The sequence below is a fragment of the Moschus berezovskii genome, chromosome 25 (assembly GCF_049115385.1).
Source record: "Moschus berezovskii isolate FMDL1 chromosome 25, NW_MosBer_1.0, whole genome shotgun sequence".
NCBI lineage: Eukaryota > Metazoa > Chordata > Mammalia > Artiodactyla > Moschidae > Moschus > Moschus berezovskii.
In genome coordinates, this window is record NC_142484.1 from 26,389,580 (window position 1) to 26,411,029 (window position 21,450).

The window sequence follows — 21,450 nt, forward strand, 5'->3', positions numbered from 1 at the left end:
TAGGATTTTTTTGTAATTTAATGTTATATGAAAACAGAGACAGTTTTACTTCTTTCCCTTTTTCTTTCTAATTTATGTATTTTTTTTTCTTGAGTAATTGCTCTGGCTACACTTCCAGTGCTCAGTTGAATAGAAGTGGCACGAATGGGAATTTTTGTTTTATCCTTGATCATAAAGGAAAAGTTTTCAGCTTTTCACCATTGACTATGATGATAACTGTGGACCTGTCATGTATAGCCTTATATTGAAATACATTGTATTTATACCCATAGTTTTGAGAGTTTTTATCAAAATGGATGTTGAATTCTGTTAAATGCTGTTTCTGCATTTGTTGAGATGGTTTTTTTTAAATCATTTATTTTGTTAATATGATATACCATGTTGATCAATTTATGGGTATTGAACTATCCTTATATCCCTGGAATAAATCTCATTTGATCATGGTGTATGATTCTTTACTATATTGCTGAATTTGATTTGCTGCTGTTTTGTTAAGGTTCTTTCTATCTACATTCATCAAGTATAATTTTCTTTACTTCAAGAGTCTTCTCCAACACCACAGTTCAAAAACATCAATTCTTTGGCGATCAGCTTTCTTCACAGTCCAACTCTCAGATCCATACATGACTCACTGGAAAAACCATAGCCTTGACTAGATGGACCTTGGTTGGCAAAGTAATGTCTCTGCTTTTTAATATGCTATCTAGGTTGGTCATAACTTTCCTTCTAAGGAGTAAGCGTCTCTTAATTTCATGGCTGCAATCAGCATCTGCAGTGATTTTGAAGCTCCCCCAAAATAATGTCTGACACTGTTTCCACTGTTTCCCCATATCTTTCCCATGAAGTGATGGGGCCAGATGCCATGATCTTAGTTCTCTGAATGTTGAGCTTTAATCCAACTTTTTCACTCTCCTCTTTCACTTTCATCAAGAGGTTCTTTAATTCTTCTTCACTTTCTGCCACAAGGATGGTGTCATCTGCATATCTGAGGTTATTGATATTTCTCCCAGCAATCTTGATTCCAGCTTGTGCTTCTTCCAGCCCAGCGTTCCTCATGATGTACTCTGCATATAAGTTAAATAAGCAGGGTGACAGTATACAGCCTTGACGTACTCCTTTTCCTATTTGGAACCAGTCTGTTGTTCCATGTCCAGTTCTAATGGTTGCTTCCTGACCTGCATACAGGTTTCTCAAGAGGCAGGTCAGGTGGTCTGGTATTCCCATCTCTTTCAGAATTTCCCACAGTTTATTGTGATCCACACAGTCAAAGGCTTTGGCATAGTCAATGAAGCAGAAATAGATGTTTTTCTGGAACTCTCTTGCTTTTTCCATGATCCAGCGGATGTTGGCAATTTGATCTCTGGTGCCTCTGCCTTTTCTAAAACCAGCTTGAACATCTGGGAGTTCACGGTTCACATATTGCTGAAGCCTGGCTTGGAGAATTTTGAGCATGACTTTACTAGTGTGTGAGATGAGTGCAATTGTGCGGTAGTTTGAGCATTCTTTGGCATTGCCTTTCTTTGGGATTGGAATGAAAACTGACCTTTGCCAGTTCTCAGGGAAATGCAAATCAAACCACAATGAGATGGTATCCCATACCTGTCAGGATGACTGTTACCAAAAAAAAAAAAAGACATGTTAATGAGGATGTTGAGAATTATAATGAACTCCTGTATACTATGGATGGGAGTGCTAAACGGCACAACTGGAAAACAGTGTGGAAGTTCCTCAAAAATTAAAAGTAGAACTTCCATATGATGCAGCAATCCCACTTCTGGATATTTACCCAAAATAATTGAAATCAGGATCTCAAAGAGATATTAGCATTCCTATATTCACTGCAACACTCTTTATTAATGCATTAACCAAGGTGTGGAGTGGAAACAGCCTAAATGTCCATTGATAGACAAATTGTTAAAGAAATTGCTGTGTGTGTGTGTTTTATATATTCATATATATATATTTAAAAACCAGTTACATCTATGCTTTAAGGTTCTAAGGGAGAGTTTCTGGGGGTACTGATCATGTTTGTGTGCTTTTCTCTAAATATATTATTATTTAAGTGATAGTTTATTTAAAAAACTATATATATATTGTATATATATAATGTATAATTATAATATACAATTATTATTATATATAATATACTATATATATATGTATAATATATACATTATACACCAGGTGCTTCCCTGGTGGCTCAGATGGTAAAGTGTCTGCCTGCAATGCAGGAGACCCGGGTTCGATCCCTGGGTCAGGAAGATCCCCTGGAGAAGGAAATGGCAATCCACTCCAGTACTCTTGCCTGGAAAATTCCATGGACAGAGGAGCCTGGTGGGCTACAGTCCATGGGGTCGCAAAAGAGTCAGACACAACTTAGCAACTAAACAACAACTGAGCGACTTCACTTTCATATACAGAGAGGGACAGACCAACAGATGTAGACAGAGGAGAGAAACACAGAGGCACAAAGAAAGATATTGAGCTGTGAAATGGCTCTTATATTTTCCTTAAATTTCCCTAAGCCTGAGAAAGTGGTACTGTTGCTTGAATGATTTCAGTGAAACATGTAAACAAAATCAAGGTGATAGTAAAATGTCACATTCAAATATTATTTCAGTTATCTGAATGAAGAAAGAGAGAATAGTGTGCCTAAAAAAAAGTTTTCTATGTTTGTCTACGAAACTAATTTTTATTTATATATAGAGTTATTTCAGTACTATTTTGTAGTATTATACTAAAATTCATAGTATTATAGTTTTATCATCAAACATAATAGTAACAGAATAACCATCATACAACCAAAATGATTTTTCTAAAGGAAAGAAAACCCAATTATTGACTTCTTATTCATTTATTGTGCCATCTCCTTATTATATTTGTTTTTATATATTTCTTTGCCCATAGTCACATTGTTTTTGGAGTTTTGGAAGCAGCGACAAGCCAGACTGGAATATGAGTGGGACCTGGTAGACTTTGAAGAGGAGCAGCAGCAGCTCCAGCTAAGACCTGAATTTGAAGCTATGTGTACAAAAAGGAAAATGAATGCAGTGACTCAGGTATATTAGGAAACTGAAATAGGCAGTGTATTTCAGTGGACACACTGCCTGTGGGTGGTCTCTCAAATAATGATGTGTATTTTAATCTGCCATTAAATATGAATATTCTCCAACATATAAATCACATAAACTTATTTACTTGATTCTAATATGCATTTTGAACACATAAAAAAGTAGGTAGAAAAGAGTAATGAGTCCCAGGATGGAGTCATCACCCAGCTTCAGTGATTATTAATTCTTGGGCAATCTTTTTTCTTTTACACACCCACTCCCCGCAACTAGATTGAGCATGCATGCGTGTGTGCTAAGTCACTTCAGTCATGTCTAACTCTGTGTGATCCTGTGGACTGTAGCCTACCAGGCTCCTCTGTCCATGAGATTCTCCAGGCAAGAATACTGGAGTGGGTTGCCATGCCCTCTGCCGGGGACCTTCCCGACCCGGGGATTGAACCTGCATCTCCTGTGTCTCCTGCGCTGGCAGGCAGGTTCTTTACCACTGTTGCCACCTGCAATTATTTTGAAACAGATCCAAGCCATCATACATAAAATACCTAGTTTTAATGCTAAGTGAAATAAAATGAAATGGAAAATAGTGTGTATGTTGTGGACTTTATATATAAATGTATATATATATATATATATGAAGCACACATATATATGGAAATGATACTAAGTTAATGTGTGAAAATTAAAATGGTATTGTATTAAGGTAATGAGCTTATGATTGATTGCTTTATTAAACCAAAGTTTATCCATCTAGACCATACTAATTGACTGTAATGGGAATATAATTGCACTGGTGTCAAGAAAGGAAAGTCTAGATTTGGGGATAACTGGCAAACTGGCTGTATGTTGTTAATTGAGTTTTTTGACTTCTTGGTATCTCATTTTTGTTTCACGTGAAAATGAAAGGTGCTTTGTAACTCTTGGCTGCATATTCTTAGAGTTCTTACCTTGCCATACTCTATAATCACTATGTTACCCGATGCTATTAAACGGAGAGTAGAAAGCCTCTAAAATCTCTTCAGTACAATTCTCCACTCTGTTCAGGACACTATTCTTAGGTATAACGCTCAAAATTCTCACGGTTCAGGCATTCACTGAAGATTTATTAAATTGCATTGAAACCATACAAAAAATTCAGTAAATAAATGAAAATAAAAGTCACCTCAGAAAATATATTAACAATTTGAGTGATAATTTGGAATTAATTGAAATATATTAAAAGAAATATTATCCTAATAATGATTTGATGCATATCTGTTCATACTTCATGGGATAGAAAAAGAATATAAAAACAGTTCAGTTGGCTTTGCCAAAAACTATTGACCTAAAACCAAGATGTATTGAATGTTTACATTTGAAACCAGTTGAAAAAAACATATGTATTAGTTCACTGTGAATCATCTACTTCACTTAGCTTTAATGGTTTTGGAAATGAGGTTTTTGTTTTTATTTTTAACTTCATTGCAGTGCTTCTTCAGTTGTTAAGCACAACCTAACCTCTTACATTTGAGTCTGTTCAGTTCAGTTCAGTTCAGTTGCTCAGTCGTGTCCGACTCTTTGCGACCCCATGAATCACAGCGCGCCAGGCCTCCCTGTCTATCACCAACTCCTGGAGTTCACTCAAACTCATGTCCATCGAGTCTGATGCCATCCAGCCATCTCATTCTCTGTCGTCCCCTTCTCCTCCCGCCCCCAATCCCTCCCAGCATCAGAGTCTTTCAGGGACATGCATATGCATGCATGAAAACCCACACAAACACACAAATATGGACACACATACAAACACACAGGCATTGGATACACACAGGTACGTCATCAGATGTATGCACACACATCCTGAAGTTCAGTAGAGCTCTTGGGCAGCCTGCCCAATTCAGTTTAACTCAATTAGAACATTTTAACGTCGTTAAAGCATATCCACTTGAGCAGCAGCCTTCAGGTTTTTGGCTTTGTTTTTCCTGTCTATGTTGCCCTGAATACCACTAGAATTCAACACTCAGGAAATAATGTGTATCTTATAAGTCTTATCATTTGTGGAATATTCCATCTAGGAGCTTTAAAGGTTACTACCTAATGTAAGGAACCACTCTACTAGAATATAGCTTTCCATGAGCTATGATGAATCCACTGATTCAGAGCTACTTGAACTGGGCTTTGTAATTTAGACTACTGCTTGGAATCCCGACTTTGAGGGTAGATTTTTAATTTTGCTGTGATTTCTTCAAAATTACAGGAGATGGAACCTTACTTGCCTCTATGTAGCCGTCTTCCGTGGTACATTTTATCAGGAGTCACAGTGACATTATGGGTGAGCATTCTTTAAAACTGTTGTCATCTGTTTGATTTCAGATCATACTGGGGTTACTTCAGCAGTTTCATCTTCAATGGCCCATGTGCCTCTCTTCCCTCCCCCTCCACGGTATTTTGTTTTTATCTTGAATGGAGCGTTTACATAAAATGTAATTTACATGGATGTGTCATAATTAAACCTTGGAAAAAGAGTGGTGGGGGGAGAGAGGTGCTTTATATTAAAGCCTATTCCTCCTCCTCCTCCAGCTCTTCATTAATTTGGTGATAACTTGAAATCAGAACAGTATAAAAAACAGTTCGATTGCAGGCTATTTGGTTAGTTTTTGTTAAAAATATTAATTTTTCTTTATACCCATCTAGAGTATCTATACAATACCATTAAGCTTCATTCTCTTGCCAAAATAAAGGAAGAAAATGTTACATCTTCTACTTAAAGAATTTAATTAGTATATCCCATTGTTAGGGAGTCAGATTTTCTCCATGCCTTTTACCTAATAGCTTCCTCCATCTTCATAATCTATTTCCTGCCTTCCCTTTCCAAATCTATGTATGCCCTCTTACAGTTGACCTTTAATTTTAGGAAACAGACAAGCTTACCCTCTAAGATATTAGCCTGTTGAAGTATAAATAATTGGCAATTGTAGACTATTGATTAACCTCACTACTCCATGTTGTCCCATAATTTTTTTTATCTTTAACCTTTTTTATTAAAGCCTTTTTCTATTTAAATGTGTATTTTCCTAGATGATATAACAATCATTTTAGGAGAAATGATAGAATTAAAAGGGGTTATAATCAATTGGGAACACTAAATGAAAAATATTCTAGAGTGTGGTAAGATCACTGTCATTTATTGCTAGTACTCATTTAATTTTATTCAGTTCCTCAACTTTCACAATAAAATTCTCCAATCATTGTTATAAAGATCTTTGTGATTTTGCAGTATGGAAAGGTATAAAATTTATACTAGATCTATACAAATATCTAAACTACCAGGCATAGCACACTGCTAATGGCAATACTGTAAGGGGAAATAAAATTGAATTTTTAAACACATTTTTCTTAAGAAAGTATGTAATCTTCACAATACATATTAAACTAAAACAGAGGTTACCAAACATTTGCTGTAAGGGATATATTATAGGTTTTGTGGGCCACAAATAATCTCTTACATATAATTGTCTTCTTCTTTATAATCTTTTAAAAATCCGAAAAAGGAAAAATCTTAGAGGGCTACCCAGGAACAGGTAAGGCCACAGTCAGATGCTGGCTTGCTGGCTAATTTTCCAACTTGTTCAAGAGGGTGGACTTAGAGGATGAGCAATGAGTACTTTCCTATTTTCTACTTATTCAGCTGCTACCATATGCCTTATCTCTAACCTTTTTACTTTCCTAGTTTTCATTTCCTGCCATTTATACCATCTACAGTGAGAGGGGGCTTCCCTGGTGGCTCAGCAGTAAAGAATTCGCCTGCCAAGCAGGAGATGTGGGTTTGATCCCTGGGTCAGGAAGATCCCCTGGAGAAGGAAATGGCAACCCAGTGTTCTTGCCTGGGAAATCCCATGGACAGAGGAGCCTGGTGGGCTACAATCTATGAGATTGCAAGAGTTGAACGTGACTGAGCCACTAAACCACAACAATAGTGAGAGGAACTGGCTTGGCTTGCTCTCCACGTCAGACCTGCTAAACTTAATATATGAGCTGAAGAGAAGAGTATGTTTCAGCTATGTATGCGTCGCACAGATACAGAGACCAGAGTGACCAGTTTTTGTTTCCCTCCCCCAGATGGCTCTGGTTGTCGCGTGTATGGTAGCTGTGATTGTATACCGCCTGTCAGTCTTTGCTACATTTGCTAGCTTCATGGAAAGTGAAGCATCCTTAAAGCATGTCAAAAGTTTCCTCACTCCCCAGATAGCCACATCTCTCACTGGATCGTGCTTGAACTTTATTGTCATCTTGATCTTGAATTTCTTTTACGAAAAGATATCTGCCTGGATTACAAAAATGGGTAAGCTGGTCAAATCATTAGTATGACTCTGAAAAAGAATTCCTACCAATGTTACACCTTCATTCTAGATCAGCCCCCAGGGAGTTCACTTTTCAAAGCACATTTCAAGACAGTTTTGCCCTACAGGTAGACGCATAGCCTGGTACTTCAGAATTCCCTAACAGCTACGTTCAGGCCTATTATAATGGAAGCAGGAAGAAGAACTAAAAGGAATTAGGCCTCTGTAGATCTTCTTTGAGTATTCTTGCTTTAATCCTTCCTTGATGGGATTAATTGAAGCCTAAATAAAATCCTCACACATTTCTCAAGACACAGATAATTTTTATTTCTTGTATATGGCTTTTGGAAGGTGTTGAATTTTGAAAGCCTCTGTCAAACAATCAGGTCCTCCTGAATAAATCTAAAAGTTAGTGCTTTTCTTTTCAGTTGCCATATCTTAAGACCTGGATTATGTTCTTGTGAAAATTTCTCCTAAAGCCATGAGGGAAGGTGAAGAGGTCCCAGGTGGAGTGGAAGGTTCAGTTGGGGAGAGTAGCGCAGTTGTTTCCTGCCCTTGCCCCCTGCAAGCTGGAGATGAGATCAGAGACTTAGCTCCTGCCTCAGCTTCTTCTGTGACTGCAGTCTCCAAGAGCTGCTGCCTCTTCTCCAAATCTGTGCACTGTCACTGGACCAATGGTAACCGAAAAGGCAGCACAGTGTTTACTCAGCACCAGGGTAAACACTGGAGAAGGCGATGTCACCCCACTCCAGTGCTCTTGCCTGAAGAATCCCAGGGACGGGGGAGCCCGGTAGGCTGCAGTCCATGGGGTCGCTAAGAGTCAGACACGACTGAGCGACTTCACTTTCACTTTTCACTTTCTTGCGCTGGAGAAGGCAATGGCAACCCACTCCAGTGTTCTTGCCTGGAGAATCCCAGGGACAGAGGAGCCTGGTGGGCTGCCGTCTATGGGGTCGCACAGAGTTGGACGCGACCGAAGCAACTTAGCAGCAGCAGCAGCAGCAGCAGGGTAAACACTGGGAAGTCACTGCCATTCTTTTCAAATTTGGAGTTCCCAACAGTGTGTGTGTACACATATATGTGTGTGTACATATATATAAGCACCTAAAACCCAAACACCTAAAAATACCTTAGCTTTCATCACTGAGAAAAATCACCTGTACTCACATTAGAGATTTTGTAGGAATGCAGCTAAATTTTAGTAAAGTGGAGGAGTATCTGTGTCTTTAGAATATGTGTTACCATTTCCATGTTGCTGAACATGTCATGGTTTTGGCTGGATCAGCTCGTACCCTTGGAAGATCATCATCTCAGAAAAATATGATCCCTTACTCTCACGGCTCATGCCATTCTCCTGTGGTGTGAAGAGACTCTTAACATTTTCTTATCTTTGGAGTTCATTGATAGATCATGATCATCCACTTTAAATGAAGGAGAGGGGAAATGTGTACTATTGCTGCCACTGTTTGCATGACATTGTTTTAAAAATTGATGAACCCATTTAATTCATGAGAGGGAAGCACAGTTCATTGTAAAATCACCCTCTGCCCTTTATATGATTTACTTTGTTTAAACCGGATTGGAAACAGACAAGAGAGATCTGAAATGTTTACAGGATATCATGTAGTGATATGGAGACGGAAATGGCAACCCACTCCAGTACTCTTGCCTGGAGAATCCCTTGGACAAAGGAGCCTGGTGGGCTACAGTCCATGGGGTTGCAGAGTCAGACATGACTGAGCGACTCACACACACACACACACACATATCCTGAGAATCATGGAGGTGAGCAGAAGTCTCTTGAGTTTGATAAAGGTTTGAATTCCATATTCTGACTGTGTGGCCCTAGGCAAGTATTTCACCCCTCTAAACATACTAATGATGGCTTCTCTGGTGATGAGATTAATGCAGTGCCGGTCCTAGAAAGCTTGGTACACATCCATAGCTACTTAATATTGGTCAGTTAGGAACTGAGTGGGGAGCATTTCAATAGACTCTGAGTAAATATGACTAGCTATCCACTCGTCCCAGGGAGTAAAACATTTTAAGAAGAAACAGGAAGGTGCGTTACTAAACCTTGTTGTTGTTTGTTTTATCAGAAATTCCTCGGACTCACCAGGAGTATGAGAGCAGTCTTACCTTGAAAATGTTCCTGTTTCAGTTTGTAAATTATTATTCATCCTGCTTCTACGTAGCTTTCTTTAAAGGGAAGTTTGTGGGATATCCTGAAAAATACACATATTTGTTTGGTGTGTGGAGAAGTGAAGAGGTAAGAATCCTCTGGAGGTGATATTTATGGCTTCAGAAACTCACTGTTAATTCAGTACCTTTTGGTATGCCCCACACTTACTCAAATTTTATCAAGTTTCAAGAAAAGTCTAAGATACTGACTCTGTCCATGGATCATATTGGTCTTAGAATCCTACTGATAGACTCTCCAGTTTGTTCGGGGAAAGAAAGTCATTTTGTACCTATTGTTTGACACAAAACATGAGCTATGAACTGGAATAAGTAAATTCTATATTCCTGAAGGCTTCCAGCAAAGGATGAATGATAACTTCCTAGAGGTACAGCAGAAAGGGCTGCCCACATGGGTGTAGAATGAGACCAGCTCAGTGCTTTCCAAATCTGGCTTGCAACCAGATCACATGAAGAAAATACCAACTTCCAGCCCTAACACAGATAGAAAGATTCGGAATTTTCTAAGAATAAGGCCCAGAAACGTGTTTGTTTTTTTAAAAAAAAACATATTTCACAGCTGAATCTAGTAGCTTCCCTTAGTAGCTATGTCGGTAAAGAATCTGCCTGCAATGCGGCAGACCTGGGCTTGATTCCTGTGTGGGGAAGATCCCCTGGAGAAGGAAATGGCAACCCACTTCAGTATTCTTGCCTGGAGAATCCCCATCGACAGAGGAGCCTGGCAGGCACAGTCCATGGGGTCTCAAGAGTCAGACACGACTTAGCAACTAAACCACCACCACCACCACCACCACTGTGATCATGCTTGAAACGTGGAACCAAATATCCCTTTGTATCATTTAATATCTGTTCCAATGCAAATCTTCAGATTCTCACCTTCTGGTTTGAGATTTCTTTTGTCGCAGAAGTCCATCTTTCATCATTCACTTAATTTTTCTCCTTTTTCTTTCTGATAGTGTGATCCTGCAGGCTGTCTAGTAGAACTGACAACCCAGTTGACCATCATAATGACTGGAAAACAGATCTTCGGAAATATTAAAGAGGCCATTTATCCGTATGTATGACTTACAAGTTTTTGCTTGATTTAAGTAACCATGAGAGATTTCCTCTGAAAGAAGGTGGAATTCTTTGATTATTATGGTGCCTTTGTTAGCTAATGTCTAAGTCAACAGCAACAACAACAAAAAATTCACCTTAAAAATATTTATTTAATTGAAGGATAATTATAACATTGTGGTGGTTTTTGCCATACATCGACATGAATCAGCCATGGATGCACATGTTTCTCCCCATTCTGGAATCCCTTCCCAGCTCCCTCACCACCCCATCCCTCTGGATTGTCCCAGAGCATTGGCTTTGAGTGCCCTGCTTCATGCATTGAATTTGCACTGGTCATCTATTTTACATGGGGTAATATACATGTTCAATGCTATTCCACTTTTAATCAACAGTCAAATGTATATAAAGGTAATACAGACTTTTAAATATGCACCTCTGTTTGCTTGAGTGAAGTTTAGGGAAAGATAATTATCCCTATCTCCTGTGAATATTTCACTGGGAAATCTAAAAGTTATATGCCCTGTAAATTATTCTATAGTTGCATTCTATTTCTCGAAATTACTGGAAGTCAAACTCTTTGAAGATATCTGTGTGTCGTGGAAACATCTGTTACTGAACCAAACTCTGGTCCACTTGCCTGCCCACAGTAAAGTCAATCTACCGACACCGGATTGTGGTAAAGGAAAGTGTAGTGTTTATTGTTCAGTTCAGTTCAGTCACTCAGTCGTATCCGACTCTGCGACCCCATGAACCGCAGCACGCCAGGCCTCCCTGTCCATCACCAACTCCCGGAGACCACCCAGACCCATGTCCATTGAGTCGGTGATGCCATCCAACCATCTCATCCTCTGTCGTCCCCTTCTCCTCCTGCCCTCAATCTTTCCCAGCATCTGGGTTATTTCAAATGAGTCAGCTCTTCTCATCAGGTGGCCAAAGTATTGGTGTTTCAGCTTCAACCTCAGTCCTTCCAATGAACACTCAGGACTGACCTCCTTTAGGATGTCCTGGTTGGGTCTCCTTGCAGTCCAAGGGACTCTCAAGAGTCTTCTCCAACACCACAGTTCTAAAGCATCGATTCTGCAGCGCTCAGCTTTCTTTATAGTCCAACTCTCACATCCATACATGACAAATGGAAAAACCATAGGCTTGACTAGACGGACCTTTGTTGGCAAAATAATATCTCTGCTTTTTAATATTCTGTCTAGGTTGGTCATAACTTTCCTTCCAAAGAGTAAGCGTCTTTTAATTTCATGGCTGCAATCACTATCTGCAGTGATTTTGAAGCCCAAAAAAATGAATTCAGCCACTATTTCCACTGTTTCCCCATCTATTTGCCATGAAGTGATGGGACCAGATGCCATGATCTTAGTTTTCTGAATGCTGAGCTTTAAGCCAACTTTTTCACTCTCCTCTTTCACTTTCATCAAGAGGCTCTTTAGTTCTTCTTCACTTTCAGCCATAAAGGTGGTGTCATCTGCTTATCTGAAATTTATTGTAATGTGCCATAAAATAGTCTGAGACAGCTAGTGCTTGGACTCCTTGATGGGTTTCAGGAAAGCATTTTCAAAGTCCGGGTGACCTCAGGGGTGGTCATAGGATATGTGATCAACTCATGCATAGTTTTCTGATTGGTTCATGGTGAGGTAACAGGACGATGTCACGGGGTAAACATTATAAATCCTAAGGCTCCAGGAATCCTGGGGGTATATGCTATGGTCATCACGTAGTTAACATCTTCCATTTGGTGGAGGTTTTCATATCTGTAAAACAACTCAGGAAATGTGCCTCAGATAATATTATCTAATTCCTTCAAAGAGGAGCTAAAGCAGATGATATGGGGAGGAGTCTGTCCCAGGAAGGCTCCACAGGGTCCTCCTCAGTTATCCATCTAGGCACGAAGATCAGTTATGAATTAAATGCTGGCACATGAAGGGATCATTCTCTGTCCCCAAAGCATAGCAATAATAAATGCATTGTTAAAAAAAAAAAAAAGAATAGAAGAAAGAAAGCAAACCAAAATGACAATTGTAAGATGAAAATTCCCATGGATACAAAGAGATAGAATTATAAGCCTGTAATATTGCCAGGCTCCGAGTTAGGAAATGACACTTTTGGGGTATTAACGCCTATAGGATGAACTGGACTAAAAATGGAGCATTTAAGACAGGGGACTAGTCAGTTTAACAGTACTTACATCCAGGGACTGGGTTTATTCTTACTCATGAAAGATGATCGAAAGTACCCTCCCACTCTGCTCTCACCCACCCCAACAGTTTCACAGTACTCCTGGGGTGCTAACTTAACATGCCAACAAAGGAAGAACATAGATGTTATCCTTTGAAACAGTATTTGATATACCACATCCCTAATATTGCCACAAAGAAATAATGGCACAGGAATGCCAACCTGTTATTTTAAATCCTAGCTCTAGATCAAGAACCTGGAGGGCAGAATGGAGTTAAACCCCTAAACCAAACAAGAGGAAAATTAATATTTGCAGAGAGGCAAGGAGACAGAAAGGGCAGTAGAAGGAAAGAGAGACAAGTAAATTTAAGCCTACAAACCAAAATTTGAAAACTTAAATGAGATTTAATACTACAAAGGTCGCTAACAAAATCGGTTCTTAGAAAGTGAACTTACTCCAGGTGGAAGATTCTGACAAAGTCAAAAAATATAGAAGGAGGTGATATTGTCAATAAAAAGGATCAGGAAATACTTTAAATAAATATAGATATAAATGAAATAAGAACAAATGAATATCAAAAAGAATCAATTATTAATATATAAGTGAAAAATCATACTTTAAATAAAGAATACAATAGATGGGATCCATTACAGACTTGACACAATTGAAGAGTAAATTAGTGAGTTGGAAAACAGTACTGAGAAATTCCCACATTGTACAGTGGAACAGAGAGGCAACGAGGTGAAAAAAATTAAAGTGGCAGGGGGGCTATATAGTGGCTTTCACATTAATATGCTAGTAGTTTGAGGGGGAAAAATGAATGAATACTGGAGGAAAAGATTCTTTGAATAGGTAATTGCTGAAAATTTTCTGAAATGAATAAAAGCGTGAGTTCCAGAAATGAAAACGAATCCAACATATGAAGCAAGTTAAATTAAATTCATAATTGGATATGTTATGGTCAATCTATAGAACATCAGAGATAAAAGTATCTTAAAATCTTTCAGAAGAAAAAGGAATGCCACCTATATTCAACAGGTTTCTTACTAATAACATTACATGCAAAAGTATTCTCAAGATTCTTAGTGAAAAATAAGTTCACCTTAGATTTCTAGAAGCATTTTAATTATTACATAAAGTACAGGTGAAATAAAGGCATTTTTAGACATGAAAAAAAAATAAGAGTTCACATTCATAGACCCTCATTGGAAAAACTGCTGAAAGAAGAAAAGAAAGTATGGAATGGAAGAAACATTGTCAGTACAGCGATTGATAGTTGAGAAGAATGAAGCACTTTGATACAAATCTTAAAAATGTGGAAGATTTGTATGCTGAACAACCACAAATCCTGTTGAAAATAATTACATCTATGTGAGTGGAGAGGAGTATTGTGTTGATGGATTGGAAGATTCAGCTTAGTAAAGATGCCAATTATCCCCCAAATTAATAAATATATCTGTTATTCCAATCCAAATATCAGCAGGATTTTAGTAGATATAGAGAAGCATATGCTCAAATTTATATTGAAGGCCAATGAACTAGAATGGTCAAAACAAATTTGATAAAGAAGAATAAAGTTGGAGAAATTAACATTATTCAGTATCTCTCAGTCATGTCCAACTCTTTGCAACCCATGGACTGTAGCACCCCAGGCTTCACTGTCCACGGTTTTAAGACTTAAAACTATAAAACCATATTAATCAACTCAGGACTGGTGAAGGGATAGACATATAAACCAAATTGAACAGAGACTGAAGAAATAAATCCACACAAATATAGCTATTTTACTTTTGACAAAGGTGCAGAAACAATTCATTAAAGAAAACTCATTTTTTCAATAGCTAATGCTAGAACAACTGGGCATCCATATGCAAAATAACAAAACTCCATGTACTCTGACTCTTCATTCAAAAATTAGCTCAAAAGGATCATGCTGCTGCTGCTGCTGCTAAATCACTTCAGTCGTGTCCGACTCTGTGCGACCCCCTAGACGGCAGCCCACAAGGCTCCCCCATCCCTGGGATTCTCCAGGCAAGAACACTGGAGTGGGTTGCCATTTCCTTCCCCAATGCATAAAAGTGAAAAATGAAAGTGAAGTCGCTCAGTCGTGTCTGACTCTTAGCGACCCCATGGACTGCAGCCTACCAGGCTCTTCCGTCCATGGGATTCTCCAGGCAAGAACACTGGAGTGGGTTGCCATTGCCTTCTCCACAAAAGGATCATAGATATAACCATTTTTCTTTTTTGGAAAAAGCAGGGAAGTGATTATAGAATTCAAGTTAATGGTTACTAAATAGGGATTTAAGAGGTTTGTCATTAGAATGGAGCACGTAGATGTGCTTCTGTGATTCCTGGAAAAATTCTTTCTTGAATTGGGTGGTCTCCTTTCCTTTGTGACTCCAGGTACGTGTATGCCCATCTTGTTGGTATTGTCTCAAAAATCTCAGGGGTTCTCTTCCCTTTTTATCATTCCTTTTTTTCTTTGTATTTCAGTTTTGATATAAGCAGCATATAAGTGTTTCTTTTAATTAACACATTTGACACGATGCTTTTATATTGCTTATTTGTTAATCTTTTCCAGTTTGGAGAGTATAAATAGTATCTCATTTTGCTCTTATTTTGCATTTCCTTGATTAATAACATGAGTGAGTCTTTTGACCATACAAATGAGATGCTGTTCATGTTGTTTAATCATTTTTCTCCTTGTCTGTTTATATTTTTTTCTAATTGATTTGTAGGAATACTCTATAACTTTGGTTGCTGTGTTTTTGTTAGCTTCTTTTTGGTTATATGTGCTGCAAGTACCTTATCCCAGCACAAGTTTTTCTAATTGTGTCTTTAATCAGTTTCTTATCTTCAGTACTATAGACATTTTGGACCAGATAATCGTTTGGTATTGGAAGCTCCCTTTGCATTGTAAGATGTTTAGCAGCATCATTGAACTCTACCTACTAGATTCCAGTAGCCCACCTTCTCCCCAGTTATGACAACCAGATACTTCAAATAATGTCCCGTGTGGGCTAAATCACTTCCAGAATGGAACCACTTCTGTAGATGGACAAAAGTCCATACTTTTAATGTGGTAGAGTTTTTATCAACTCTTTAATGGTTTAGCATTTTTAAAGTCTTGTTCAATACATCCTTTCATACCTCAAGATCAAAAACCAATTCTCATGTACTTATATTTAAATACTTCTAATGTTATAATATTACTATTGCCTTTCTCTTTTAAATTCTTAATATACTATGGAAGGGATTTTCATGTTTGCTATAAAGGTCCAATTTCATTTCTTACACACATAATTTCATGTTGCTGTTTATTGAAAGTCCCCTTTCCCCACTCTCTATGATCTGCAACACTGTTTATGCCAAACAGCAAATGCAAGGTTATAATTGGCCTCCATTCTGTTCTAGAATTTGTCTGTCCCTCCGCCAATACCGCAGGGCTTCCTTTGTGGCTCAGTGATAAAGAATCCAGATACAGTGCAGGAGCCGCAGGAGACACGGGTTCAATCCCTTGGTTGGGAAAATCAACTGGAGGAGAGCATGCAACCCACTCCAGTATTCTTGCCTGGAGAATCCCACAGACAGAGGAGCCTGGCGAGCTAGAGTCCATAGGGTTGCAAAAAGTCAGACACCACTGAGTGACTTAGCACCAGGCATACCAGTACTACACTCCCTTAGTTAAGACAGCTTTATAATTAACTTTTCATATATGATGGGGCCAGTTTCTTATATTTATCTATGGAAACATCTTCACTATCCTTTGTCTTTCATCTTTCCGTGTAAATTTTAGAAACATCTTGGCAGAATTCACATGGAAAAGTATTTTGGTTTTTTGATTGGAATTGCATTTCAATTGTTTCAGTAAAAACACCTGACATTTTATTATGCCAGGTCTTTTTATTCATGAACATTTATTTTGAACATTAATCACTTTAAATATTTAAACCGGCATACAGGTCTTATAAATCTCTGATCAAATCCATTTCTAGATACTTTTAATTGCTATTGTAAATGGAACCTTTTAAAAATTATATTTTCTACTATGTTTGTGGATGTTTGGCCACCTCATATGATGAGTTGACTCACTGGAAAAGACTCTGATGCTGGGAAGGATTGGGGGCGGGAGGAGACGGGTACGACAGAGAATGAGATGGCTGGATGGCATCACCGACTCGATGGAGGTGAGTTTGAGTGAACTCCGGGAGTTGGTGATGGACAGGGAGGCCTGGCATGCTGTGATTCATGGGATCGCAGAGTCGGACACGACTGAGCAACTGAACTGAGGGATGCAATATATTGATAAAATCTTATTATTTGTAATAATTTTGTCTATCTTCATTTGAGTTTTCTAGGCAAGCAGTCCATTCACATTACTGTTTGTAATCATAGATTTCTCTTTCATTTCCAGTTCTTTTGACTTTTTCTTTTTCATTTTATTGTTTGGCTAAGATCTCCATTAAAGTCTTGAATGTGATCGTATACACTCTTATTTTGATCTTACTTCTAAAGGGAATTCTGCTAATTTTTCCCTATTAAGAATTATGTTTAGCCCAGGATTTTGGTAGATGCTTTTGGTCAGACTGAGGCAATTTTCTTCTTTTCCTTCTTTTCTATCATAAATAGGTTTTAATAGGTTGTCAAAATACATCAAATGCATTTTTCTGCATTAGTCACCATGATTTTATGATTTTCTCCTTAAATGTGTTAATATGATCTCTTACATGGATTGAGTTTTTAATTTTGAAAAAGTTTTTTCTTAAATAATCCAATATATCATGATATATTAAGTTATATATATATATAATGTATATATTCTGTATATATTTATACATAGAATTGAGTTAGGGAATATCTTGTTTAGGATTATTATATCTATTGTCATGTGTTAGATAAACTTCTATATTCCCTTGTCATATATTTTCTATTGTAACCCATTTCTCATTCCCCCAAGTGGCCTTAGTATCACAACATCATTAAGGTTAGTGAATTAAATATATAAAATCAGTCCTGTGGTGACCTCTCCTCCATGTGCTCTTTAAAGAACTGTCTCTGAGTAAATACATTACCCTGTAGAGGCAGGGCTGTCTTACTTTCTTAATCATCCAAATAAAGATCTTTCGTCCTTAGCAAGCAGATATGAACAGAACACTAGATTTTGACTTGGACTTTAGTTGCAGTCATGTCTCTCTCTACTTGTTCTGTGATCTAAACTTACTTGTCCTCCCTCACCTCCCTCACCTCTAATGAATAATACTCATAATAATAATAATAATAATAATCAGAATACTCTGATTCTCTGACCCCTTTCTCTTAAATCCTATTTCATGTTTACTTTTATCACTTCCAACAGCTTGGTTCTGAATTGGTGGAGACGCCGAAAAGCCCGAACCAACTCTGAAAAGCTGTACAGTCGATGGGAGCAGGATAATGACCTTGAAACTTTTGGTTCTCTTGAATTATTCTATGAGTATTTGGAAACAGGTAATTTTCAACCTCTGCCTTGAAACATGAAAGCACCCGAGTAAAAAAGTGTTTTTCATGTCTTAATATTTCTTCCTACCTTGCACAGAGTAGGTGTTCAATAAATCATTGGATAGTAGATGAAAAGATTGGTGGCTAAATATGGAAAGAAATTGGCTCAGTATTTCTATTTTCCCCAAATATAATGCGGAATGAAATTTAGTTTCAAAACAGCAATCTCAGAGATATTTTTCCTATCAATTTAATGTTAATATTGTTGAGCAAAATAAAGTTCAGTTCAGTTCAGTTCAGTCGCTCAGTCGTGTCCGACTCTCCGCGACCCCATGAATCACAGCACGCCAGGCCTCCCTGTCCATCAGATCACTTTTTAATATTTGTCTCAAAATAGCCTTCTGCTTTTTTTTTTTGCCTTGGTGATTGCTCATAGAGTGAATACAATGAAAAACATTACTAGGGTCTCACATACATTTAGTGTATATCCTTTTTTCAGGCTGAAAAGAAGAAAGCTAAAAGTAGATATGCAAGGGAAACCCAAACTGGACATAAGAAACGCATAAAATATTCTAAGGATTAAAGAGAGGTCGGGGTGAAATTTTAAGAGAGAGAGAACCCCAGGACTGATTGTGAAATCTACTCAGGGTGTTTCCTCTCAAATGACCTTCTCTGCTGTTTTGGTGAAATTAAAGAGGGCAGAGGTCTTCCCTGGTGGCTCAGAGGTTGAAGCATCTGCCTATAATGAGGGAGACCCAGGTTCGATCCCTGGGTCGGGAAGATCCCCTGGAGAAGGAAATGGTAACCCACTCCAGTATTCTTGCCTGGAGAATCCCATGGACAGAGAAGCCTGGTAGGCTACAGTCCACAGGGTCACAGAGTCGGACACGACTGAGCGACTTCACTTTCAAAGAGGACAGTTTTCCCAGCTTATTTTTGTAGCCTATAAAAGTCATGGTAGAATAAATGAGATGACCTGAATTTGTTACTGATTCTCCAGTGAAATATGTACATATGACTTGCCTCTTGAGAAACCTGTATGCAGGTCAGGAAGCAACTGGACATGGAACAACAGACTGGTTCCAAATAGGAAAAGGAGTATGTCAGGCTGTATATCATCACCCTGCTTATTTAACTTATATGCAAAGTACATCATGAGAAATGCTGGGCTGGAGGAAGCACAAACTGGAATCAAGATTGCCGGAAAAAATATCAATAACCTCACATATGCAGATGACACCACCCTTATGGCAGAAAGCGAAGAAGAACTAAAGAGCCTCTTGATGAAAGTAAAAGAGGAGAGTGAAAAAGTTGGATTGAAGCTCAACATTCAGAAAACTAAGATCATGGCATCTGGTCCCATCACTTCATGGCAAATAGATGAGGAAACAGTGGAAACAGTGGCTGACTTTATTTTTCTGGGCTCCAAAATCACTGCAGATGGTGATTGTAGCCATGAAATTAAAAGACGCTGACTCCTTGGAAGGAAAGTTATGACCAACCTAGACAGAATATTAAAAAGCAGAGATATTATTTTGCCGACAAAGATCTGTCTAGTCAAGGCTGTTGTTTTTCCAGTGGTCATGTATGGATGTGAGAGTTGGACTATAAAGAAAGCTGAGCACTGAAGAATTGATGCTTTTGAACTGTGGTGGTGGAGAAGACTCTTGAGAATCCCTTGGACTGCAAGAAGATCCAACCAATCAATCTTAAAGGAGATCAGTCCTGGGTGTTCATTGGAAGGACTGATGTTGAAGCTGAAACTACAATACTTTGGCCACCTGATGGGAAGAGGTGACTCATTTGAAAAGACCCTGATGCTGGGAAAGATTGAGGGCAGGAGGAGAAGGGGACGACAGAGGATGAGATGGTTGGATGGCATCACCGACTCAATGGACATGGGTTTGGGTAGACTCCGGGAGTTGGTGATGGACAGGGAGGCCTGGCGTGCTACAGTTCATGGGGTCGCAGAGTCAGACACGACTGAGCAACTGAACTGAACTGAAGTGATACCTGAATTAAAATAGGTGTATTTGGGCAAATAAGAAAATGTCTGCAGTTATAAAACTAGGAGGTCCTTGATTTGTGGAGTCATAAGGCTGTAATATTTAAATAATTGTGTATGTTTCAAGTGAATTTTTGCATAAATGTGTCAGAGGTTATAACTGAAAGTAAAAGATGAAATCTGTGTTTCATAACAAGATTAATTATCGAGACACAACTGAGAGTTAATTTATTCTGGTTGTTTTACATACTGTATCTCTAATCTTAAAACATTCTACAGAACAGTCATTATTCATTGCATTTTATTTGAAAGAATGCTGAAGCTTAGAGAAGTTATTTGCCATGGGCCACAGAGATTATAGGTGAAGATCTGAGATTTGAACCTAGAACTTCAAGCTGTTTCTGCGTAACACTTCACCTTAATTTCCTGTTTCTTGGTTCAGTAGAGAAGTTAGGAAGGAGGCAGTTTGTTCTCTTGGATTAGTAGATGAAAAGACTGATGCTAATGAGAAAGTATCATGAGAAATGCTGAAATCCAGAAACACTCACTATCTATCTAAAACTAGTGGAAGATTCCTTTTTCTTTTTTCCTACGATGGAGAGTCCTCTTTGTCTATTGATTTTTGGTACTCTCCTGTGGGAAGCACAGTCAGCCAGCTGCGTGGATTCTTTTGTCCCAAGCACTGGTGGAAACAAAAGAACATGGAGAAATAAGCCAGCTTATACAGGTGTTAGGCCTTAGGAAAGAGAGTAAAACATACGTAGAAAGATGTCAAGTTAGTACAGAGGATCGGGACCTTCCAAACACCTCATTCTAGGATATCTGCATTTCCTTTGCCCACATGCAACTTATATATATTTCTGATGTTTATATGGTTCATTTTCTGATTTATTCTCAAATATCTTGTTGATACTACCTTCTCCTCTGTTAGCATCTTCAAATCTTAAATAATGCATTCATTCATAAGGCTTATAGTTGAGTACATTTATATACTCAGAATATACAAATGAGTCAGTAATTATTTCTGATCTTAAAAAGTGCATAAGTTAGCAAAATAGAAAGCTTGATTACCCCACAGATAAATACTAGACTAGCAGACCTAAACATAGGCCCTATTAATAAAAGACTGTGTTTTATGAATAA

At 38.2% G+C, this 21,450-nt stretch overlaps 1 protein-coding gene across 4 annotated transcripts in view; it reads left to right on the plus strand.

Moving 5' to 3' along the window:
• ANO5 (anoctamin 5) overlaps positions 1–21,450 on the plus strand; it is a 95,828-nt gene that overhangs the window by 59,709 nt on the left and 14,669 nt on the right. For all 4 annotated transcript variants that reach the window (XM_088832436.1, XM_088832435.1, XM_055416045.2 and 1 more), the window contains 6 exons: positions 2,908–3,059; positions 5,299–5,373; positions 7,161–7,383; positions 9,481–9,650; positions 10,537–10,634; positions 18,181–18,311. In XM_088832436.1, coding sequence (XP_088688562.1) covers positions 2,908–3,059; positions 5,299–5,373; positions 7,161–7,383; positions 9,481–9,650; positions 10,537–10,634; positions 18,181–18,311 — 849 coding nt within the window. The remainder of the gene's footprint in view (positions 1–2,907; positions 3,060–5,298; positions 5,374–7,160; positions 7,384–9,480; positions 9,651–10,536; positions 10,635–18,180; positions 18,312–21,450) is intronic.